Source organism: Nerophis ophidion, linkage group LG21 (assembly GCF_033978795.1).
Source record: "Nerophis ophidion isolate RoL-2023_Sa linkage group LG21, RoL_Noph_v1.0, whole genome shotgun sequence".
Taxonomy (NCBI): Eukaryota; Metazoa; Chordata; class Actinopteri; order Syngnathiformes; family Syngnathidae; genus Nerophis; species Nerophis ophidion.
In genome coordinates, this window is record NC_084631.1 from 42,461,120 (window position 1) to 42,489,098 (window position 27,979).

At 36.6% G+C, this 27,979-nt stretch overlaps 1 protein-coding gene across 2 annotated transcripts in view; it reads right to left on the reverse strand.

The window, feature by feature from the left end:
• The window catches only part of trappc9 (trafficking protein particle complex subunit 9), a 320,599-nt gene that overhangs the window by 4,921 nt on the left and 287,699 nt on the right, over positions 1-27,979 (reverse strand). For both annotated transcript variants that reach the window (XM_061882643.1, XM_061882642.1), the window contains one exon: positions 7,476-7,699. In XM_061882643.1, coding sequence (XP_061738627.1) covers positions 7,476-7,699 — 224 coding nt within the window. The remainder of the gene's footprint in view (positions 1-7,475; positions 7,700-27,979) is intronic.

The window sequence follows — 27,979 nt, forward strand, 5'->3', positions numbered from 1 at the left end:
ATCCAACACAGTCGCAAGAGTCCAGTCCAAAGCGGATCCAACACAGTCGCAAGAGTCCAGTCCAAAGCGGATCCAACACAGTCGCAAAAGTCCAGTCCAAAGCGGATCCAAAACAGTCGCAAGAGTACAGTCCAAAGCGGATCCAACACAGTCGCAAGAGTCCAGTCCAAAGCGGATCCAACACAGTCGCAAGAGTCCAGTCCAAAGCGGATCCAACACAGTCGCAAGAGTCCAGTCCAAAGCGGATCCAACACAGTCGCGAGAGTCCAGTCCAAAGCGGATCCAACACAGTCGTAAGAGTCCAGTCCAAAGCGGATCCAACACAGTCGCAAGAGTCCAGTCCAAAGCGGATCCAACACAGTCGCAAGAGTCCAGTCCAAAGCAGATCCAACACAGTCGCAAGAGTCCAGTCCAAAGCGGATCCAACACAGTCGCGAGAGTCCAGTCCAAAGCGGATCCAACACAGTCGCGAGAGTCCAGTCCAAAGCGGATCCAACACAGTCGGAAGAGTCCAGTCCAAAGCGGATCCAACACAGTCGCAAGAGTCCAGTCCAAAGCGGATCCAACACAGTCGCAAGAGTCCAGTCCAAAGCGGATCCAACACAGTCGCAAGAGTCCAGTCCAAAGCGGATCCAACACAGTCGCAAGAGTCCAGTCCAAAGCGGATCCAACACAGTCGCAAGAGTCCAGTCCAAAGCGGATCCAACACAGTCGCAAGAGTCCAGTCCAAAGCGGATCCAACACAGTCGCAAGAGTCCAGTCCAAAGCGGATCCAACACAGTCGCAAGAGTCCAGTCCAAAGCGGATCCAACACAGTCGCAAGAGTCCAGTCCAAAGCGGATCCAACACAGTCGCAAGAGTCCAGTCCAAAGCGGATCCAACACAGTCGCAAGAGTCCAGTCCAAAGCGGATCCAACACAGTCGCAAGAGTCCAGTCCAAAGCGGATCCAACACAGTCGCAAGAGTCCAGTCCAAAGCGGATCCAACACAGTCGCAAGAGTCCAGTCCAAAGCGGATCCAACACAGTCGCAAGAGTCCAGTCCAAAGCGGATCCAACACAGTCGCAAGAGTCCAGTCCAAAGCGGATCCAACACAGTCGCAAGAGTCCAGTCCAAAGCGGATCCAACACAGTCGCAAGAGTCCAGTCCAAAGCGGATCCAACACAGTCGCAAGAGTCCAGTCCAAAGCGGATCCAACACAGTCGCAAGAGTCCAGTCCAAAGCGGATCCAACACAGTCGCAAGAGTCCAGTCCAAAGCGGATCCAACACAGTCGCAAGAGTCCAGTCCAAAGCGGATCCAACACAGCAGCGAGAGTCCCGTTCACAGTGGAGCCAGCAGGAAAACCGTTTTAAATAAATAAATAAATAAATGGGTTGTACTTGTATAGCGCTTTTCTACCTTCAAGGTACTCAAAGCGCTTTGACACTACTTCCACATTTACCCATTCACACACACATTCACACACTGATGAAGGGAGCTGCCATGCAAGGCGCCAACCAGCACCCATCAGGAGCAAGGGTGAAGTGTCTTGCTCAGGACACAACGGACGTGACGAGGTTGGTACTAAGTGGGATTTGAACCAGGGCCCCTCGGGTTGCGTACGGCCACTCTCCCACTGCGCCACGCCGTCCCATTAAAAGCGTTTTAGTAACGCTTTTAATGTGTGCCTCAAAGGAGAGAGTTGGGTCAAAGATAACACCCAGATTCTTTACCGAGTCGCCTTGTTTAATTGTTTGGTTGTCAAATGTTAGAGTTGTATCATTAAATAGAGGTCGGTGTCTAGCAGGACCGATAATCAGCATTTCCGTTTTTTGGGCGTTGAGTTGCAAAAAGTTAGCGGACATCCATTGTTTAATTTCATTAAGACACGCCTCCAGCTGACTACAATCCGGCGTGTTGGTCAGCTTTAGGGGCATGTAGAGTTGGGTGTCATCAGCATAGCAGTGAAAGCTAACACCGTATTTGCGTATGATGTCACCTAGCGGCCCTGCACTGAAGAATGCAGGGCCAAAGACCGAACCCTGGGGAACTCCACACTTTACCTTAACGTAGTCCGAGGTCACATTGTTATGGGAGACACAGTATCAGTAAGATAAGAGTTAAACCAAGACAGGGCTAAGTCTGACGTACCAATTCGTGTTTTGATACGTTCTAATAAAATATTATGATCGACGGTATCGAAAGCAGCGCTAAGATGGAGGAGCAGCAACATAGATGACGCATCAGAATCCATCGTTAGCGATAGATCATTAGTCATTTTTGCGAGGGCTATCTCTGTAGAGTGATTTGCCCTGAAATTTTTTCGAGGATTTTTGAAATAAAGGGAAGGTGAGGTTTACCATGAGGTCAGGATCGAGGTTAGGTCTTTTAAGAAGAGGATGAATAACCGCTTTTTTGAATGCTAGGGGAACAGTGCCCGAGGAAAGTGATAAGTTTATAATATTTAGCACGGATGGACCTAATAATACAAAGAGCTCCTTGATCAGTTTCCCAGGAAGTGGGTCAAGTAAACATGTTGTCTGTTTTATTCCATTTACACGTTGTAACAATTCCTCTAATGTTATTTCCTCAAAACGAGAGAAACTATTTTGGAGGGCAGTATCCGCCGTATATACAATCTTGTCAGTGTTAATAGAACCCAGTTAAGCACGAAGTAGCTGACATAATCAACAAGTAGCAGAGTCAAGTGTAAATTCATGTCTTTAGGGCTCCCATCTTCTTAAAAGTCATATTTAGAACATGATTTTAATGTTTAACTAGCAATATTTTCACTTTGTAAATAGAAATTCCTACTGAGTGGAAATTTCACTGACCAACTACCGTCAACAAAAGACGACTATTAGGATTTCATCCACAAAAGTCATGTATTGTTATTAGTGGAAAATTAACACATTTAACCGTTGCAATCTGATTTTATGAAATGATTTTAAATTAGGGAAAAAAATGTCATATTTGGCCTAAAAATATTGTTTGTAAAAGCATGCATGTTTGTTTCAGTGTTGATCGACTAAACAAAGAAAAGCAATTCAAGTGTCAATGATGAGGATAATAATAATAATAATAATAATAATAATAATAATAATATTGAAATGTCAATTGTGATGATAATAATAATACAATTGAAGTGTCAATGATAATAATAATATTAAAGAGTCAATTATAATAATACTGACATTTCAATGATGATAATAATAATAATAATAATATGTTGAAGAGGTTCATTTAGCCTACTGATACTATAATAATAATAATACCAACAATAATATTGAAATGTCAATTGTGATGATAATAATAATAATACAATTGAAGTGTCAATGATAATAATAATAGTATTGAAGTGTCAATGATTATGATAACAATAAAAATATTCAAGTGTCAATGATAATAATAATAATTATTATTATAAATAATAATCATATTGAAGTGTAAATGATGATAATAATAATATTATTATTGAAGAGTCAATGATAATAATAATATCAAAGAGTCAATTATAATAATACTGACATTTCAATGATGATAATAATAATATGTTGAAGAGGTTCATTTAGCCTACTGATAATATAATAATAATAATAATAATATTGAAATGTCAATTGTGATGATAATAATAATACAATTGAAGTGTCAATGATAATAATAATAGTATTGAAGTAATTATGATAATAATAATATTCAAGTGTTAATGATAATAATAATAATTATTATTATAAATAATAATCATATTGAAGTGTAAATGATGATAATAATAATATTATTATTGAAGAGTCAATGATAATAATGATATTAAAGAGCCAATTATAATAATACTGACATTTCAATGATGATAATAATAATAATAATATGTTGAAGAGGTTCATTTAGCCTACTGATAATATAATAATAATAATAATAATATTGAAATGTCAATTGTGATGATAATAATAATACAATTGAAGTGTCAATGATAATAATAATAGTATTGAAGTGTCAATGATTATGATAACAATAATAATATTCAAGTGTCAATGATGAGGATAATAATAATATTATTGAAATGTCAATTGTGAGGATAATAATAATACAATTGAAGTGTCAGTGATAATAATAATAGTATTGAAGTGTCAATGATAATAATAAAAGTATTGAAGTGTCAATGATTATGATAACAATAGAAATATTCAAGTGTCAATGATAATAATAATTATTATTATAAATAATAATCATATTGAAGTGTAAATGATGATAATAATAATATTATTATTGAAGAGTCAATGATAATAATGATATTAAAGAGCCAATTATAATAATACTGACATTTCAATGATGATAATAATAATAATAATATGTTGAAGAGGTTCATTTAGCCTACTGATAATATAATAATAATAATAATAATATTGAAATGTCAATTGTGATGATAATAATAATACAATTGAAGTGTCAATGATAATAATAATAGTATTGAAGTGTCAATGATTATGATAACAATAATAATATTCAAGTGTCAATGATGAGGATAATAATAATATTATTGAAATGTCAATTGTGAGGATAATAATAATACAATTGAAGTGTCAGTGATAATAATAATAGTATTGAAGTGTCAATGATAATAATAAAAGTATTGAAGTGTCAATGATTATGATAACAATAGAAATATTCAAGTGTCAATGATAATAATAATTATTATTATAAATAATAATCATATTGAAGTGTAAATGATGATAATAATAATATTATTATTGAAGAGTCAATGATAATAATAATATTAAAGAGTCAATTATAATAATACTGACATTTCAATGATGATAATAATAATAATAATATGTTGAAGAGGTTCATTTAGCCTACTGATAATATAATAATAATAATAATAATAATAATAATAATAATATTGAAATGTCAATTGTGATGATAATAATAATACAATTGAAGTGTCAATGATAATAATAAAAGTATTGAAGTGTCAATGATTATGATAACAATAATAATATTCAAGTGTCAATGATGAGGATAATAATAATAATATTGAAATGTCAATTGTGATGATAATAATAATACAATTGAAGTGTCAATGATAATAATAATAGTATTGAAGTGTCAATGATAATAATAAAAGTATTGAAGTGTCAATGATTATGATAACAATAGAAATATTCAAGTGGCAATGATAATAATAATTATTATTATAAATAATAATCATATTGAAGTGTAAATGATGATAATAATAATATTATTATTGAAGAGTCAATGATAATAATAATATTAAAGAGTCAATTATAATAATACTGACATTTCAATGATGATAATAATAATAATATGTTGAAGAGGTTCATTTAGCCTACTGATAATATAATAATAATAATAATAATAATATTGAAATGTCAATTGTGATGATAATAATACAATTGAAGTGTCAATGATAATAATAATAGTATTGAAGTAATTATGATGATAATAATATTCAAGTGTTAATGATAATAATAATAATTATTATTATAAATAATAATCATATTGCAGTGTAAATGATGATAATAATATAATTATTGAAGAGTCAATGATAATAATAATATTAAAGAGTCAATTATAATAATACTGACATTTCAATGATGATAATAATAATAATAATAATGTGTTGAAGAGGTTCATTTAGCCTACTGATAATATAATAATAATAATAATATTGAAATGTCAATTGTGATGATAATAATAATACAATTGAAGTGTCAATGATAATAATAATAGTATTGAAGTGTCAATGATTATGATAACAATAATAATATTCAAGTGTCAATGATGAGGATAATAATAATATTGAAATGTCAATTGTGATGATAATAATAATACAATTGAAGTGTCAATGATAATAATAATAGTATTGAAGTGTCAATGATAATAATAAAAGTATTGAAGTGTCAATGATTATGATAACAATAGAAATATTCAAGTGTCAATGATAATAATAATTATTATTATAAATAATAATCATATTGAAGTGTAAATGATGATAATAATAATATTATTATTGAAGAGTCAATGATAATAATAATATTAAAGAGTCAATTATAATAATCCTGACATTTCAATGATGCTAATAATAATAATATGTTGAAGAGGTTCATTTAGCCTACTGATAATATAATAATAATAATAATAATATTGAAATGTCAATTGTGATGATAATAATAATACAATTGAAGTGTCAATGATAATAATAACAGTATTGAAGTAATTATGATAATAATAATATTCAAGTGTTAATGATAATAATAATAATAATTATTATAAATAATAATCATATTGAAGTGTAAATGATGATAATAATAATATTATTATTGAAGAGTCAATGATAATAATGATATTAAAGAGTCAATTATAATAATACTGACATTTCAATGATGATAATAATAATAATAATATGTTGAAGAGGTTCATTTAGCCTACTGATAATATAATAATAATAATAATAATATAATAATAATAATATTGAAATGTCAATTGTGATGATAATAATAATACAATTGAAGTGTCAATGATAATAATAATAGTATTGAAGTGTCAATGATTATGATAACAATAATAATATTCAAGTGTCAATGATGAGGATAATAATAATATTGAAATGTCAATTGTGATGATAATTATAATACAATTGAAGTGTCAATGATAATAATAGTATTGAAGTGTCAATGATAATAATAAAAGTATTGAAGTGTCAATGATTATGATAACAATAAAAATATTCAAGTGTCAATGATAATAATAATAATTATTATTATAAATAATAATCATATTGAAGTGTAAATGATAATAATAATAGTATTGAAGTGTCAATGATTATGATAACAATAATAATATTCAAGTGTCAATGATAATAACAATAATTATTATTATACATAATAATCATATTGAAGTGTAAATGTTAATAATAATATTATTATTAAAGAGTCAATGATAATAATACTGACATTTCAATGATGATAATAATAATAATATGTTGAAGAGGTTCATTTAGCCTACTGATAATATAATAATAATATTGTAAATAAAACTGTAAATAATGATACTATTGAAGTGTCAATGATAATATTACTATTGAAGTGTTAACGATAGTTATGTTAATATTGAAGCATCAATGATAATAATACAAATAATAATAATAATAACAATTTAGAATAATAATAAAGTGTTAATGATATTAATAGTATTCAAGCAGTAACGATAAAGATAACATTGACCTGTCAATGATAACAATAATAATAATAATAACATAATGATAAATATTACGTAATACCAATAATTAAAATAATGAAGTGATAATGATCAATACAATAACATGAAAGTGTCAATAATAATAATAATAATAATGAAGTGTTAATGACAATTATAATAATATTAAAGTGGCAATGATAAAAAATAATAATAATAAAGTGTTAATGATAGTAACAATAATGATAATACTTTGACTAGTATTAAAGTGTGCAGTAGTTACCGTGTCGATGTAGAAGGTGTTGGAGCCGATGAAGGTCACGGCCTCGCCAAGGTCGTAGTTCTGAACCCCGTTCTGGTAGTCCTGGTACGGCACCACGGTCAGCGCCAGAGGTCCCACGGAGTTCTTGCTCAGGTTGGTCAGTTTGATCTCCAAGGACACGGCGTCGCCCACGCCGCAGTCGGCCATCACGTCGCAGTCGCACGGACTCCCGTTGACCAGCACGTCTGCGCAAGAAGAAGAAGAAGAAGAAGAAGAAGAAGAAGAAAGGAGTCAAGTCACAAGATGTTGGATTTCTTTTCACGCCTTGGAGTGAACATGGAGTGCAGTACTTGCAGAGGTGCTGTTTACTCACTCTTCACAGTCAATAAACATCCACATCTTCATTCACTCCTAACTATCTAAAGAACATTGCTGACATCCACATCTTTATTCACTCCTAACTATCTAAAGAACTTTGATGACATCCACATCTTTATTCACTTTTAACTATCTAAAGAACATTGCTGACATCCACATCTTTATTCACTCCTAACTATCTAAAGAACTTTGATGACATCCACATCTTTATTCACTTTTAACTATCTAAAAAACATTGCTGACATCCACATCTTTATTCACTTTTAACTATCTAAAGAACATTGCTGACATCCACATCTTTATTCACTTTTAACTATCTAAAGAACTTTGTTGACATCAACATCTTTATTCACTCCTATCGAAAGAACATTGCTGACATCCACATCTTCATTCACTCCCAACTATCTAAAGAACATTGCTGACATCCACATCTTTATTCACTTTTAACTATCTAAAGAACATTGCTGACATCCACATCTTTATTCACTTTTAACTATCTAAAGAACATTGCTGACATCCACATCTTTATTCACTTTTAACTATCTAAAGAACATTGCTGACATCCACATCTTTATTCACTTTTAACTATCTAAAGAACATTGCTGACATCAACATCTTTATTCACTTTTAACTATTTAAAGAACTTTGGTGACATCCACATCTTTATTCACTCCTAACTATCTAAAGAACATTGTTGACATCCACATCTTTATTCACTCCTAACTATCTAAAGAACATTGTTGACATCCACATCTTCATTCACTTTTAACTATCTAAAGAACATTGCTGACATCCACATCTTTATTCACTTTTAACTATCTAAAGAACATTGCTGACATCCACATCTTTATTCACTTTTAACTATCTAAAGAACTTTGTTGACATCAACATCTTTATTCACTCCTATCGAAAGAACATTGCTGACATCCACATCTTTATTCACTTTTAACTATCTAAAGAACTTTGTTGACATCAACATCTTTATTCACTCCTATCGAAAGAACATTGCTGACATCCACATCTTCATTCACTCCCAACTATCTAAAGAACATTGCTGACATCCACATCTTTATTTACTTTTAACTATCTAAAGAACATTGCTGACATCCACATCTTTATTCACTTTTAACTATCTAAAGAACATTGCTGACATCCACATCTTTATTCACTTTTAACTATCTAAAGAACATTGCTGACATCCACATCTTTATTCACTTTTAACTATCTAAAGAACATTGCTGACATCAACATCTTTATTCACTTTTAACTATTTAAAGAACTTTGGTGACATCCACATCTTTATTCACTCCTAACTATCTAAAGAACATTGTTGACATCCACATCTTTATTCACTCCTAACTATCTAAAGAACATTGTTGACATCCACATCTTCATTCACTTTTAACTATCTAAAGAACATTGCTGACATCCACATCTTTATTCACTCCTAACTATCTAAACAACTTTAGTGACATCCACATCTTTATTCACTTTTAACTATCTAAAGAACATTGTTGACATCAACATCTTTATTCACTTTTAACTATCTAAAGAACATTGCTGACATCCACATCTTTATTCACTCCTAACTATCTAAACAACTTTAGTGACATCGACATCTTTATTCACTTTTAACTATCTAAAGAACATTGTTGACATCAACATCTTTATTCACTTTTAACTATCCAAAGAACATTGTTGACATCAACATCTTCATTCACTTTTAACTATCTAGAGAACATTGCTGACATCCACATCTTCATTCACTCCTAACTATCTAAAGAACATTGCTGAAATCCACATCTTTATTCACTTTTAACTATCTAAAGAACATTGCTGACATCCACATCTTTATTCACTTTTAACTATCTAAAGAACATTGCTGACATCCACATCTTTATTCACTTTTAACTATCTAAAGAACATTGCTGACATCCACATCTTTATTCACTTTTAATTATCTAAAGAACATTGTTGACATCAACATCTTTATTCACTTTTAACTATTTAAAGAACTTTGGTGACATCCACATCTTTATTCACTTTTAACTATCTAAAGAACTTTGTTGACATCAACATCTTTATTCACTCCTATCGAAAGAACATTGCTGACATCCACATCTTTATTCACTTTTAACTATCTAAAGAACATTGTTGACATCAACATCTTTATTCACTCCTAACTATCTAAAGAACATTGTTGACATCCACATCTTTATTCACTTTTAACTATCTAAAGAACATTGTTGACATCAACATCTTCATTCACTTTTAACTATCTAAAGAACATTGCTGACATCAACATCTTTATTCACTTTTAACTATCTAAAGAACATTGTTGACATCAACATCTTTATTCACTCCTATCGAAAGAACATTGCTGACATCCACATCTTTATTCACTTTTAACTATCTAAAGAACATTGTTGACATCAACATCTTTATTCACTCCTAACTATCTAAAGAACATTGTTGACATCCACATCTTTATTCACTTTTAACTATCTAAAGAACATTGTTGACATCAACATCTTCATTCACTTTTAACTATCTAAAGAACATTGCTGACATCCACATCTTCATTCACTCCTAACTATCTAAAGAACATTGCTGAAATCCACATCTTCATTCACTTTTAACTATCTAAAGAACATTGTTGACATCCACATCTTTATTCACTCCTAACTATCTAAAGAACATTGCTGACATCCACATCTTTATTCACTTTTAACTATCCAAAGAACATTGTTGACATCAACATCTTCATTCACTTTTAACTATCTAAAGAACATTGCTGACATCCACATCTTCATTCACTCCTAACTATCTAAAGAACATTGCTGAAATCCACATCTTCATTCACTTTTAACTATCTAAAGAACATTGTTGACATCAACATCTTTATTCACTCCTAACTATCTAAAGAACATTGCTGACATCCACATCTTTATTCACTTTTAACTATCTAAAGAACATTGTTGACATCCACATCTTTATTCACTTTTAACTATCTAAAGAACATTGCTGACATCCACATCTTTATTCACTTTTAACTATCTAAAGAACTTTGGTGACATCCACATCTTTATTCACTTTTAACTATCTAAAGAACATTGCTGACATCCACATCTTTATTCACTTTTAACTATCTAAAGAACATTGCTGACATCCGCATCTTTATTCACTTTTAACTATCTAAAGAACATTGTTGACATCCACATCTTTATTCACTTTTAACTATCTAAAGAACATTGTTGACATCAACATCTTCATTCACTTTTAACTATCTAAAGAACATTGCTGACATCAACATCTTTATTCACTTTTAACTATCTAAAGAACATTGTTGACATCAACATCTTTATTCACTCCTATCGAAAGAACATTGCTGACATCCACATCTTTATTCACTTTTAACTATCTAAAGAACATTGTTGACATCAACATCTTTATTCACTCCTAACTATCTAAAGAACATTGTTGACATCCACATCTTTATTCACTTTTAACTATCTAAAGAACATTGTTGACATCAACATCTTCATTCACTTTTAACTATCTAAAGAACATTGCTGACATCCACATCTTCATTCACTCCTAACTATCTAAAGAACATTGCTGAAATCCACATCTTCATTCACTTTTAACTATCTAAAGAACATTGTTGACATCCACATCTTTATTCACTCCTAACTATCTAAAGAACATTGCTGACATCCACATCTTTATTCACTTTTAACTATCCAAAGAACATTGTTGACATCAACATCTTCATTCACTTTTAACTATCTAAAGAACATTGCTGACATCCACATCTTCATTCACTCCTAACTATCTAAAGAACATTGCTGAAATCCACATCTTCATTCACTTTTAACTATCTAAAGAACATTGTTGACATCAACATCTTTATTCACTCCTAACTATCTAAAGAACATTGCTGACATCCACATCTTTATTCACTTTTAACTATCTAAAGAACATTGTTGACATCCACATCTTTATTCACTTTTAACTATCTAAAGAACATTGCTGACATCCACATCTTTATTCACTTTTAACTATCTAAAGAACTTTGGTGACATCCACATCTTTATTCACTTTTAACTATCTAAAGAACATTGCTGACATCCACATCTTTATTCACTTTTAACTATCTAAAGAACATTGCTGACATCCGCATCTTTATTCACTTTTAACTATCTAAAGAACATTGTTGACATCCACATCTTTATTCACTTTTAACTATCTAAAGAACATTGCTGACATCCACATCTTTATTCACTTTTAACTATCTAAAGAACTTTGGTGACATCCACATCTTTATTCACTTTTAACTATCTAAAGAACATTGCTGACATCCACATCTTTATTCACTTTTAACTATCTAAAGAACTTTGGTGACATCCATCCTGTTTATCCACTTTTAAGTATCACACATCATATTTATGATGTGTGATCCTACATGATATTTATGTTTATGATCCTACATGATATTTATGACGTGTGATCCTACATGATATTTATGTTTATGATCCTACTTGGCGGCAACTGGCAGAGAAGAAGCCGACTAGCAGACGGAGCAGAACACACACATGATACTGCAGGAACAAGTGAAGGTAGAAACATTGCCATGGCGGCCTGAGCATCATTGCTTTTTGCTAGGATCATTTTCTTTTGTCACACTTTGGGAATCAATTGACCACAAAAGTCCACTGCAGGAGAATGAACATATAAATATATAACATATCGAAATGCCCAAAAGCCGCCGCCTGACCAGACCTCTGAAAATGAGCAGAGACTCCTCCCACCCCCGCCAAGGACTGTTTTCACTGCTGGAGTCTAGAAAGAGGTTCCGTAGCAGAACATCCAGGTTGTGTAACAGCTTCTTCCCTCAGGCCGTAAGACTCTTGAAGGCATCATAATAATCCCCTCAGTTCCCCCCAAAAACGGATTAACTCGCTGGAATATGAAGACAATATAACATCCATCCATAAACATACAATATGTTTATCTGTACAGTCATCTATTTATTTATATCTGCAGCTTCTTGCTCTTTTATCCTGCACTACAAGCAACTCATGCAACCTTTTATCTGTACTGTAAAGTTCACATTTCAATGACAATAAAAGGAAATCTAAGTCTAATAAATATACAAACCCTGTTTCCATATGAGTTGGGAAACTGTGTTAGATGTAAATATAAACAGAATACAATGATTTGCAAATCCTTTTCAACTCATATTCAGTTGAATATGCTACAAAGACAACATATTTGATGTTCAAACTCATAAACTTTATTTTTTATTGCAAATAATCATCAACTCTAGAATTTGATGCCAGCAACACGTGACAAAGAAGTTGGGAAAGGTGGCAATAAAGTTGAGGAATGCCCATCAAACACTTATTTGGAACATCCCACAGGTGTGCAGGCTAATTGGGAACAAGTGGGTGCCATGATTGGTTATAAAAGCAGCTTCCCAAAAAATGCTCAGTCTTTCACAAGAAAGGATGGGGCGAGGTACACCCCTTTGTCCACAACTGCGTGAGCAAATAGTCAAACAGTTTAAGAACAACCTTTCTCAAAGTGCAATTGCAAGAAATGTAGGGATTTCAACATCAACGCTCCATAATATCATCAAAAGGTTCAGAGAATCTGGAGAAATCACTCCACGTAAGCGGCATGGCCGGAAACCAACATTGAATGACCGTGACCTTCCATCCCTCAGACGGCACTGTATCAAAAACTGACACCAATCTCTAAAGGATATCACCACATGGGCTCAGGAACCCTTCAGAAAACCACTGTCACTAAATACAGTTGGTCGCTACATCTGTAAGTGCAAGTTAAAGCTCTACTATGCAAAGCGAAAGCCATTTATCAACAACATCCAGAAACGCCGACGGCTTCTCTGGGCCTGAGATCATCTAAGATGGACTGATGCAAAGTGGAAAAGTGTACTGTGGTCTGACGAGTCCACATTTTAAATTGTTTTTGGAAATATCCGACATTGTGTCATCCGGACCAAAGGGGAAGCGAACCATCCAGACTGTTATCGACGCAAAGTGTAAAAGCCAGCATGTGTGATGGTATGGGGGTGCATTAGTGCCCAAGGCATGGGTAACTTACACATCTGTGAAGGCACCATTAATGCTGAAAGGTACATACAGCTTTTGGAACAACATATGTATATAAATAATGCATATGTTCCTTCTTGACTGCACTTAAATGTAGAATATATGTAGAATATATTTATATTAATTATATATTATAAATATAATATATGTTATATATTATTAATTATTATTATTGTCTATTGTGAGCAAACTGTGGTGCTGAATTTCCCCAAGGGATCAATAAAGTACTTTCTATTCTATTCTATTCTATTCTATGCTGCCATCTAAGTGCCGTCTTTTTCATGGTCGCCCCTGATTATTTCAGCAAGACAATGCCAAGCCACATTCAGCACGTGTTACAACAGTGTGGCTTGGTAAAAAAAAAGAGCGCGGGTACTTTCCTGGCCCGCCTGCAGTCCAGATCTGTCTCCCATGGAAAATGTGTGGCGCATTATGAACATAAAATAGGACAGCGGAGACCCAAGACTGTTGAAGGACTGAAGCTCTACATAAAACAAGAATGGGAAAGAATTCCACTTTCAAAGCTTCAACAATTAGTTTCCTCAGTTCCCAAACGTTTATTGAGTGTTGTTAAAAGAAAAGGTGATGTAACACAGTGGTGAACATGCCCTTTCCCAACTACTTTGTCATGTTTTGCAGCCATGAAATTCCAAGTTAATTATTATTTGCCAAAAATTAAATTAAGTTTATGAGTTTGAACATCAAATATGTTGCCTTTGTAGCATATTCAACTGAATATGGGTTGAAAAGGATTTGCAAATCATTGTATTCTGTTTATATTTACATCTAACACAATTTCCCAATAAAATACACTACTTTTAAAATGTTAGCAAAAGGTAATATGCATAAAGTATCGGCATCGGATCCGTATCACCAATATCAGCCTGAACATTTACTTGGTATTGGATTGGAAAAAGGAAATGCGTGGTATCGCACATCACTCACTGAGATGAGAGCCTTTTGGGGCCCCGAGATCTTTAACAGTCAGCAAAATGAAGGAGAGCCCTAATTGAAATATTGGCCCCTGCATGCTTTCATTCGTCAGTACAGGGGTCGGGAACCTTTTTGGCTGAGAGAGCCATGAAATAAAATATTATAAAATATATTTCCGAGAGAGGCATATAATAATTTTTAACACTGAATACAAATAAATGTGTGCATTTTTAATTAAGACCAACATTTTAAGAATATAATAAGTATCTTCTTCTTTTTAATAACATTGTTATTCTGAAGCTAATGAATAAAATAGTTCTGACCATTAATGCAACTTCTTGAAAACGGATGGATGGATTAAAATGCATGAGGATGTTTTGTATTTTGAACGTTATTTTCAACACTGTGATTACTTATCGCTGTGTTTTTCAACCACTGTGCCGCGGCCGTGAGATACAGTCATGTGTGTCGTGGGAGAGATTATGTCATTTCACCTAATTGGGTGGATAATATTTTTTGCAAATCTGCAACTATAATTCAAAAATGTGCTGTCTAGAGCTGGGCAGAGTAAGCGTGTAATACTCTTCCATATCAGCAGGTGGCAGTGGGTGGCTAATTGCTTTTGTAGATGTCGGGAACATGGTATGTCGTGATCACAATATGCGGGAGGCGGCATGTAGGTAAAAAAGGTATCCAACACTTAAACTAAAAATAAACATAAGGCGAGTGCCGCTAAGAAAAGGCATTGAAGCAAAACAAAACAAAAACAGAATGCTGGACGACAGCAAAGACTTACAGTGTGCGGAGCAGACGGCGTCCACAAAGTACATCCGTACATGGCATGACGATCAACAACGTCCACACAAAGAAGGTGTGCGTCTGCACAAGTTAAATAGTCTTGATTGCAAAAACAAAGCGTGTGCGATGAATAGCATCCAAGGAGGACATGAAACTACCAACAAAAGAAGAAAAGCCACCAAAATAGGAGCGCAAGTCACACAGGAAAACACCGTAAAAACTCCAAATAAGTTAGGGCTTGACAGTACACCTACATAGAGACAAGAGTTTAATTTTTTTAATGATTTCTGCTGGTGGTGCGCCTCGGAATTTTTTCAATGAAAAAAAAGTGTTTTGGCTCAAAAAAGGTTGAAAAACACTGACTTATCGTGTTCAGCAATGGCAGCTAAGACTGATCTGAGAGCCAGATGCAGTCATCAAAAGAGCCACATCTGGCTCTAGAGCCATAGGTTCCCTACCCCTGTTTTAGTGTGTGGCCCTCGGTGGGAAAAGTCTGCTGAACAACTAGAGAAGGTGGATCCCAATAATGATGAGGTGTAATTTAGGGAGCAATAATACTAATTATAATAATAATAAAAAGGTTGTCGTAAAAGATCAACAGAAAGCTGGAACATTTCTCTGCATTCAGCAGGAAGATGTTTTAATTAATGAAGCTTCTGAACAGCAACAAGGTAACAAGGTAACAAGGTGACAAGGTAACAAGGTAACAAGGTGTGCTGTCACACAGCCTGACCAGCCTTGCTGCAGTCTGCACACCCGTCGCCACGGCAACCGTGTGGCGGACAAGAGAAACTAACGGAGAGCACGTCATCATGCCTAACTACTCTTGTTGCTAGTCATCATGCCTAACTACTCTTGTTGCTAGTCACCTGACATCATGCCTAACTACTCTTGTTGCTAGTCATCATGCCTAACTACTCTTGTTGCTAGTCACCTGACATCATGCCTAACTACTCTTGTTGCTAGTCATCATGCCTAACTACTCTTGTTGCTAGTCACCTGACATCATGCCTAACTACTCTTGTTGCTAGTCATCATGCCTAACTACTCTTGTTGCTAGTCATCATGCCTAACTACTCTTGTTGCTAGTCACCTGACATCATGCCTAACTACTCTTGTTGCTAGTCATCATGCCTAACTACTCTTGTTGCTAGTCACCTGACATCATGCCTAATTACTCTTGTTGCTAGTCATCATGCCTAACTACTCTTGTTGCTAGTCACCTGACATCATGCCTAACTACTCTTGTTGCTAGTCATCATGCCTAACTACTCTTGTTGCTAGTCACCTGACATCATGCCTAACTACTCTTGTTGCTAGTCATCATGCCTAACTACTCTTGTTGCTAGTCACCTGACATCATGCCTAACTACTCTTGTTGCTAGTCATCATGCCTAACTACTCTTGTTGCTAGTCACCTGACATCATGCCTAATTACTCTTGTTGCATGTCACCTGACATCATGCCTAACTACTCTTGTTGCTAGTCATCATGCCTAACTACTCTTGTTGCTAGTCATCATGCCTAACTACTCTTGCTAGTCACCTGACATCATGCCTAAACACTCTTGTTGCTAGTCACCTGACATCATGCCTAACTACTCTTGTTGCTAGTCACCTGACATCATGCCTAACTACACTTGTTGCTAGTCACCTGACATCATGCCCAACTACTCTTGTTGCTAGTCACCTGACATCATGCCTAACTACTCTTGTTGCTAGTCACCTGACATCAGGCCTAACTACTCTTGTTGTTAGTCACCTGACATCATGCCTAACTACTTTTGCTAGTCACCTGACATCATGCCTAACTACTCTTGTTGCTAGTCATCATGCCTAACTACTCTTGTTGCTAGTCACCTGACATCATGCCTAACTACTCTTGTTGCTAGTCACCTGACATCATGCCTAATTACTCTTGTTGCTAGTCATCATGCCTAACTACTCTTGTTGCTAGTCACCTGACATCATGCCTAACTACTCTTGTTGCTAGTCATCATGCCTAACTACTCTTGTTGCTAGTCACCTGACATCATGCCTAACTACTCTTGTTGCTAGTCATCATGCCTAACTACTCTTGTTGCTAGTCACCTGACATCATGCCTAACTACTCTTGTTGCTAGTCATCATGCCTAACTACTCTTGTTGCTAGTCACCTGACATCATGCCTAATTACTCTTGTTGCATGTCACCTGACATCATGCCTAACTACTCTTGTTGCTAGTCATCATGCCTAACTACTCTTGTTGCTAGTCATCATGCCTAACTACTCTTGCTAGTCACCTGACATCATGCCTAAACACTCTTGTTGCTAGTCACCTGACATCATGCCTAACTACTCTTGTTGCTAGTCACCTGACATCATGCCTAACTACTCTTGTTGCTAGTCACCTGACATCATGCCCAACTACTCTTGTTGCTAGTCACCTGACATCATGCCTAACTACTCTTGTTGCTAGTCACCTGACATCAGGCCTAACTACTCTTGTTGTTAGTCACCTGACATCATGCCTAACTACTTTTGCTAGTCACCTGACATCATGCCTAACTACTCTTGTTGCTAGTCACCTGACATCATGCCTAACTACTCTTGTTGCTAGTCACCTGACATTATGCCTAACTACTCTTGTTGCTAGTCACCTGACATCATGCCTAACTACTCTTGTTGCTAGCCACCTGACATCATGCCTAGTCACCTGACATCATGCCTAGTCACCTGACATCATGCCTAACTACTCTTGTTGCTAGTCATCATGCCTAACTACTCTTGCTAGTCACCTGACATCATGCCTAACTACTCTTGTTGCTAGTCACCTGACATCATGCCTAACTACCCTTGTTGCTAGTTACCTGACATCATGCCTAACTACTCTTGTTGCTAGTCACCTGACATCATGCCTAACTACTCTTGCTAGTCACCTGACATCATGCCTAACTACTCTTTTTGCTAGTCACCTGACATCATGCCTAACTACTCTTGTTGCTAGTCACCTGACATCATGCCTAACTACTCTTGTTGCTAGTCACCTGACATCATGCCTAACTACTCTTGTTGCTAGTCACCTGACATCATGCCTAACTACTCTTGTTGCTAGTCACCTGACATCATGCCTAACTACTTTTGCTAGTCACCTGACATCATGCCTAACTACTCTTGTTGCTAGTCACCTGACATTATGCCTAACTACTCTTGTTGCTAGTCATCATGCCTAACTACTCTTGTTGCTAGTCACCTGACATCATGCCTAACTACTCTTGTTGCTAGTCACCTGACATCATGCCTAACTACTTTTGCTAGTCACCTGACATCATGCCTAACTACTCTTGTTGCTAGTCACCTGACATCATGCCTAACTACTCTTGTTGCTAGTCACCTGACATCATGCCTAACTACTCTTGTTGCTAGTCACCTGACATCATGCCTAACTACTCTTGCTAGTCACCTGACATCATGCCTAACTACTCTTGTTGCTAGTCACCTGACATCATGCCTAACTACTCTTGTTGCTAGTCACCTGACATTATGCCTAACTACTCTTGTTGCTAGTCACCTGACATCATGCCTAACTACTCTTGTTGCTAGCCACCTGACATCATGCCTAGTCACCTGACATCATGCCTAACTACTCTTGTTGCTAGTCATCATGCCTAACTACTCTTGCTAGTCACCTGACATCATGCCTAACTACTCTTGTTGCTAGTCACCTGACATCATGCCTAACTACTCTTGTTGCTAGTTACCTGACATCATGCCTAACTACTCTTGTTGCTAGTCACCTGACATCATGCCTAACTACTCTTGCTAGTCACCTGACATCATGCCTAACTACTCTTGTTGCTAGTCACCTGACATCATGCCTAACTACTCTTGTTGCTAGTCACCTGACATCATGCCTAACTACTCTTGTTGCTAGTCATCATGCCTAACTACTCTTGCTAGTCACCTGACATCATGCCTAACTACTCTTGTTGCTAGTCACCTGACATCATGCCTAACTACTCTTGTTGCTAGTCACCTGACATCATGCCTAACTACTCTTGTTGCTAGTCACCTGACATCATGCCTAACTACTCTTGTTGCTAGTCACCTGACATCATGCCTAACTACTCTTGTTGCTAGTCACCTGACATCATGCCTAACTACTCTTGTTGCTAGTCATCATGCCTAACTACTCTTGTTGCTAGTCACCTGACATCATGCCTAACTACTCTTGTTGCTAGTCACCTGACATCATGCCTAACTACTCTTGTTGCTAGTCACCTGACATCATGCCTAACTACTTTTACGTTTGTTTGTTTGTTTGGAAGGATTACCTGAAAGGTGTGTGTTCCCCTACCAAACTGTGCCTGGTGTACTCATAAGTATTTGCCAACCTGACTTCCAAATAAACCCTGTCACGACTTCAAATAAAAGCGTAAGTACGTTTGGAATAAATAAATAAATAATGAGGTGTCTTCAGGTCAAAAATGTTCCTGGGTGCCATTCTGACAACAACATTTCACTCGTGTCAATTCCATTGAAATGATGCGTGTAATTAATGGCATTGAATCAAAATGTTTAATCTGATTACATTTTTTTTTTTTTTTGCTTGAGAGCACTAATAAAAACCACTGAGGCTCAGCCATGAAACACGTGGAATAACTCCCACATCCTGCACGCTTTCTTGAAAAACTGATCATTTCTTTCACTTTTAGAGGAAAAGTCAAAAGGTTATTAACATTATACATGTGACAAACTGTAAAGCAATCAATCAATGTTTACTTATATAGCCCTAAATCACTAGTGTCTCAAAGGGCTGCACAAACCACTACGACATCCTCGGTAGGCCCACATAAGGGCAAGGAAAAACTCACACCCAGTGGGACGTCGGTGACAATGATGACTATGAGAACCTTGGAGAGGAGGAAAGCAATGGATGTGGAGCGGGTCTAACATGATACTGTGAAAGTTCAATCCATAATGGATCCAACACAGTCGCGAGAGTCCAGTCCAAAGCGGACCCAACACAGCAGCGAGAGTCCCGTTCACAGCGGAGCCAGCAGGAAACCATCCCAAGCGGAGGCGGCTCAGCAGCGCAGAGATGTCCCCAGCCGATACACAGACAAGCAGTACATGGCCACCGGATCGGACCGGACCCCCTCCACAAGGGAGAGTGGGACATAGGAGAAAAAGAAAAGAAACGGCAGATCAACTGGTCTAAAAAGGGAGTCTATTTAAAGGCTAGAGTATACAAATGAGTTTTAAGGTGAGACTTAAATGCTTCTACTGAGGTGGCATCTCAAACTTTTACCGGGAGGGCATTCCAGAGTACTGGAGCCTGAAATGAAAACGCTCTATAGCCTGCAGACTTTTTTTGGGCTTTGGGAATCACTAATAAGCCGGAGTCCTTTGAACGCAGATTTCTTGCCGGGACATATGGTACAATACAATCGGCAAGATAGGATGGAGCTAGACCGTGTAGTATTTTATACGTAAGTAGTAAAACCTTAAAGTCACATCTTAAGTGCACAGGAAGCCAGTGCAGGTGAGCCAGTATAGGTATATATGTATGTATATATGTATATAAAGGTATATACAGTATAGGTATATATGTATGTATATATGTATATAAAGGTATATACAGTATAGGTATATATGTATGTATGTATGTATATAAAGGTATATACAGTATAGGTATATATGTATGTATATATGTATATAAAGGTATATACAGTATAGATATATATGTATGTATATAAAGGTATATACAATATAGGTATATATGTATGTATATATGTATATAAAGGTATATACAGTATAGATATATATGTATGTATATATGTATATAAAGGCATATACAGTATAGGTATATATATATATGTATATAAAGGTATATACAGTATAGGTATATATGTATGTATGTATATATGTATATAAAGGTATATTCAGTATAGGTATATATGTATGTATATATGTATATAAAGGTATATACAGTATAGGTATATATGTATGTATATATGTATATAAAGGTATATACAGTATAGGCGTAATGTGATCAAACTTTCTTGTTCTTGTCAAAAGTCTAGCAGCCGCATTTTGTACCAACTGTAATCTTTTAATGCTAGACATGGGGAGACCCGAAAATAATACGTTACAGTAATCGAGACGAGACGTAACAAACGCATGGATAATGATCTCAGCGTCTTTAGTGGACAGAATGGAGCGAATTTTAGCGATATTACGGAGATGAAAGAAGGCCGTTTTAGTAACGCTTTTAATGTGTGACTCAAAGGAGAGAGTTGGGTCAAAGATAATACCCAGATTCTTTACCGTGTCGCCTTGTTTAATTGTTTGGTTGTCAAATGTTAGAGTTGTATTATTAAATAGAGGTCAGTGTCTAGCAGGACCGATAATCAGCATTTCCGTTTTTTTGGCGTTGATTGCAAAAAGTTAGCGGACATCCATTGTTTAATTTCATTAAGACACGCCTCCAGCTGACTACAATCCGGCGTGTTGGTCAGCTTTAGGGGCATGTAGAGTTGGGTGTCATCAGCATAACAGTGAAAGCTAACACCGTATTTGCGTATGATGTCACCTAGCGGCAGCATGTAGATGCTGAAGAGTGCAGGGCCAAGGACCGAACCCTGGGGAACTCCACACGTTACCTTAACGTAGTCCGAGGTCACATTGTTATGGGAGACGCACTGCATCCTATCAGTAAGATAAGAGTTAAACCAAGACAGGGCTAAGTCTGACGTACCAATTCGTGTTTTGATACGTTGTAATAAAATATTACGTTCTATTAAAATTTTATCAATCAATCAAATGGTTCATTTATTTTTCACCAATTGTTTATTCGATTGCTACTTATTTTTCTAACAGCCTGACCTAAATGTAAAGTTTATGTGGCAAACAAATAATAATCTTTGTGTTGAACTCATGCTTTGATGTCATTTAACAAGGTTGTTATTAAACTGTAAGTTGGTTACACAGAATAATTGATTTCCATTCAAATTAACAAGTGTTGATATTTGAGTGGGGCCCCGGCCCCTTTGTAGTGGATAAGTTTGGCCCCCAAATAAGGTACATTTTTAAAAGATAAAAAAAAACAACAACAACTTAATCCATCTGCAATGAATCGTGATTAATCACATATAAATAACTATATCGATAAGGGATTTTACAGAATTATCCTAGTAAATGTGTCTAATAACATCTGAATCGCTCACACTGCCGCCGCCTGGAGCCGCCGCCTTTTTTTTTTACTGCTTCACTCTTATCTTTCCTCATCCACGAATCTTTCATCCTCCCTCAAATTAATGGGGAAATCGTCACTTTCTCGGTCCTGTGCAATACGTTTTCATAACATGGTCACTACTGCCTACTTTGTCTTGTTATATTCTTATTTTACTGTTATATTGTTATTCCCACTGTTGCTTTTTACTTTTTATTCTTATTGTAATATTTCTCTATTTTGTTTCCATTTAAACCCCCATTATTTACTTTTTACTTTTATTTAAATTGATCTCAACTCTGTACACTGCTGCTGGAATTTTGATTTTCCTAAAGGAACTCTCCTGAAGGAATCAATAAAGTACTATCTCTCTATCTATCTGAATCGCTCTCGCTGCTGGTGGCCATGATTGTAAACAATTTTAATTTTCCTAAAGGAACTCTCCTGAAGGAATCAATAAAGTACTATCTCTCTATCTATCTGAATCGCTCTCGCTGCTGGTGGCCATGATTGTAAACAATGTTCAGATGTGAGGAGCTCCACGACCCGTGACGTCACGCGCACATCGTCTGCTACTTCCGCTACAGGCAAGGCTTTTTTATTAGCGACCAAAATTTGGGAACTTTATCGTGGATGTTCTCTACTAAATCCTCTCAGCAAAAATATGGCAATATGGCGAAATGATCGAGTATGACACATAGAATGGACCTGCTATCCCCGTTTAAATAAGAAAACCTCATTTCAGTCTGCCTTTAATAAAGTCATGTTGTCCAGATTAATTGGCGTGAAGAGCTCTGTTAAACAAAGATTTGGAGAGCAGGTTTTTCAGGGGGGAAGTTGTCCAAAGTGTAACTTTCTTCCTGTAATGAGCTGCCAGCGGCAAATGACCACAGACAGGATGACATCATTACTTCCTGCTGGGAACAAATGGCAATCAACGTGTGGAGAAAAGGACTCCAGTCACCCGCACATCACACACCGAGGACCGCCGAGACGCCGCCTTCTCATTAAAAAAACAACATTCTCCATCTTATTTAGCGGCAATACTAATCTCTGGGGAGAAAAGGCAGTCGTTAGTGAATAATGAACTTCAGTAGCTCTGACACGGCCAGGATTAGAAACCCCGGCAAAGCGTAATTATGGTGTGCGATACGTCGTCCTCGGCGGCGTGCAAAGAAATCCGCCGCACTTCAGCCCGCTCAGATGTTTACTAGCCGTTAATGAGTCCGCCGCTCGGATCCCAACAGGGTGCGGATTAATGGAGTCCACTTTAAAAGCGCGGCCGGCGAAGCACTTAGCGAGCAGGAGAATACAATTTACTGCGCGTCTGCTCCGACTCAACTAAGTCAATAATGTGAATATTCCACAAATGGCCAAAATAATACGTTACAGTAATCGAGACGAGACGTAACAAACGCATGGATAATGATCTCAGCGTCTTTAGTGGACAGAATGGAGCGAATTTTAGCGATATTACGGAGATGAAAGAAGGCCGTTTTAGTAACGCTTTTAATGTGTGCCTCAAAGGAGAGAGTTGGGTCGAAGATAATACCCAGATTCTTTACCGAGTCGCCTTGTTTAATTGTTCGGTTGTCAAATGTTAGAGTCGGATTATTAAATAGAGGTCGGTGTCTAGCAGGACCGATAATCAGCATTTCCGTTTTTTTGGCGTTAAGTTGCAAAAAGTTAGCGGACATCCATTGTTTAATTTCATTAAGACACGCCTCCAGCTGACTACAATCCGGCGTGTTGGTCAGCTTTAGGGGCATGTAGAGTTGGGTGTCATCAGCATAACAGTGAAAGCTAACACCGTATTTGCGTATGATGTCACCTAGCGGCAGCATGTAGATGCTGAAGAGTGCAGGGCCAAGGACCGAACCCTGGGGAACTCCACACGTTACCTTAACATAGTCCGAGGTCACATTGTTATGGGAGATGCACTGCATCCTGTCAGTAAGATAAGAGTTAAACCAGGACAGGGCTAAGTCTGACATACCAATTCCTGTTTTGATACGTTCTAATAAAATATTACGTTCTATTAAAATATTATCAATCAATCAATCACTGCTTACTTATATAGCCCTGAATCACAAGTGTCTCAAAGGGCTGCGCAAGCCACAGCCACATCTTCGGCTCAGAACCCACATCAGGGCAAGGAAAAAGAAATCCGCCGCACTTCAGCCCGCTCAGATGTTTACTAGCCGTTAATGAGTCCGCCGCTCGTATCCCAACAGGTTGCGGATAAATGGAGTCCACTTTAAAAGCGCGGCCGGCGAAGCACTTAGCGAGCAGGAGAATACAATTTACTGCGCGTCTGCTCCGACTGAACTAAGTCAATAATGGGAATATTCCACAAATGGCCTGAAGATGCGATCCTCGGTTTGTGGCAATCGAATGAAAAGATGTGTGCGCCATCCATCACGCAAACAAAAGGCACACCTTTTCTGACGAGGGAAATAGCAGCTTTTCCGGAATTATCAAGAAGAAAGCCGGCAATAAGGTAGAATATTCTCTGCTTCAGTCCTCCCTGGCGGCCTATAAAACATTTATTATTGAAAACATTTATAATACGGCAGCTACAAAACATATGCAAAGCAAAAAGGTGAGAGCGCTGAGACGTGTTTGAAAAGAAAAAAACATGTCTTTTTGCCACCTTTCACTTCCTGCACCACCTGGATGAAAACTACACTTGTAGGAGGATATTATGCTACACTTTTGTTGGAAATATATATCTACACTAGGGTTGCAACCAGGGGTCGGCAACCCCAAAATGTTGAAAGAGCCATATTGGACCAAAAATACAAAAACAAATCCGTCTGGAGCCGCAAAAAATTAAAAGCCATATTACATACAGATAGCGTGTCCATCCATCCAACCATTTTCTACCGCTTATTCCCTTTCGGGGTCACGGGGGGCACTGGCGCCTATCTCAACTACAATCGGGAGGAAGGCGGGGTACACCCTGGACAAGTCGCCACCTCATCGCAGGGCCAACACAGCTAGACAGACAACATTCACACAGTAGGGCCAATTTAGTGTTGCCAATCAACCTATCCCCAGGTGCATGTCTTTGGAGGTGGGAGGAGCCTATCCCCAGGTGCATGTCTTTGGAGGTGGGAGGAAGCCGGAGTACCCGGAGGGAACCCACGCATTCACGGGGAGAACATGCAAACTCCACACAGAAAGATCCCGAGCCTGGATTTGAACCCAGGACTGCAGGACTTTCGTATTGTGAGGCAGACGCACTAACCCCTCTGCCACCGTGAAGCCCAGATAGTGTGTCATGAGATATAAATTGAATTATGAGGACTTAAAGGAAACTAAATGAGCTGAAATATAGCTACAAATGAGGCATAATGATGCAATATGTACATAGGGCTAGCCTAAATAGCATGTTAGCATCGATTAGCTTGCAGGGAGCAAATATGTCTGATTAGCACTCCACACAAGTCAATAACATCAACAAAAATCACCTTTGTGCGTTCACGCACAACGTTGAAAGTTTGGTGGACAAAATGAGACGGAAAAAGAAGTGGCATAAAACACGTCTTAGAAAGTCGGAGAAAGTTATACATGTAAACCAGGGGTCGGCAACCCAAAATGTTGAAAGAGCCATATTGGACCAAAAATACAAAAACAAATCCGTCTGGAGCCGCAAAAAATTAAAAGCCATATTACATACAGATAGTGTGTCATGAGATATAAATTGAATTATGAGGACTTAAAGGAAACTAAATGAGCTGAAATATAGCTACAAATGAGGCATAATGATGCAATATGTACATAGGGCTAGCCTAAATAGCATGTTAGCATCGATTAGCTTGCAGTGAGCAAATATGTCTGATTAGCACTCCGCACAGGTCAATAACATCAACAAAACTCACCTTTGTGAATTCATGCACAACGTTAAAAGTTTGGTGGACAAAATGAGACAGAAAAAGAAGTGGCATAAAACACGTCTTAGAAAGTCGGAGAAAGTTATACATGTAAACCAGGGGTCGGCAACCCAAAATGTTGAAAGAGCCATATTGGACCAAAAATACAAAAACAAATCCGTCTGGAGCCGAAAAAAAATAAAAGCCATATTACATACAAATAGTGTGTCATGAGATATAAATTGAATTATGAGGACTTAAAGGAAACTAAATGAGCTGAAATATAGCTACAAATGAGGCATAATGATGCAATATGCACATACAGCTAGCCTAAATAGCATGTTAGCATCGATTAGCTTGCAGGGAGCAAATATGTCTGATTAGCACTCCGCACAAGTCAATAACATCAACAAAACTCACCTTTGTGAATTCACGCACAACGTTAAAAGTTTGGTGGACAAAATGAGACAGAAAAAGAAGTGGCGTAAAACACGTCTTAGAAAGTCGGAGAAAGTTATACATGTAAACCAGGGGTCGGCAACCCAAAATGTTGAAAGAGCCATATTGGACCAAAAATACAAAAACAAATCCGTCTGGAGCCGCAAAAAAATAAAAGCCATATTACATACAGATAGTGTGTCATGAGATATAAATTGAATTATGAGGACTTAAAGGAAACTAAATGAGCTGAAATATAGCTACAAATGAGGCATAATGATGCAATATGTACATACAGCTAGCCTAAATAGCATGTTAGCATCGATTAGCTTGCAGTGAGCAAATATGTCTGATTAGCACTCCGCACAAGTCAATAACATCAACAAAACTCACCTTTGTGAATTCATGCACAACGTTAAAAGTTTGGTGGACAAAATGAGACGGAAAAAGAAGTGGCGTAAAACACGTCTTAGAAAGTCGGAGAAAGTTATACATGTAAACCAGGGGTCGGCAACCCAAAATGTTGAAAGAGCCATATTGGACCAAAAATACAAAAACAAATCCGTCTGGAGCCGAAAAAAAATAAAAGCCATATTACATACAGACAGTGTGTCATGAGATATAAATTGAATTATGAGGACTTAAAGGAAACTAAATGAGCTGAAATATAGCTACAAATGAGGCATAATGATGCAATATGTACATAGGGCTAGCCTAAATAGCATGTTAGCATCGATTAGCTTGCAGGGAGCA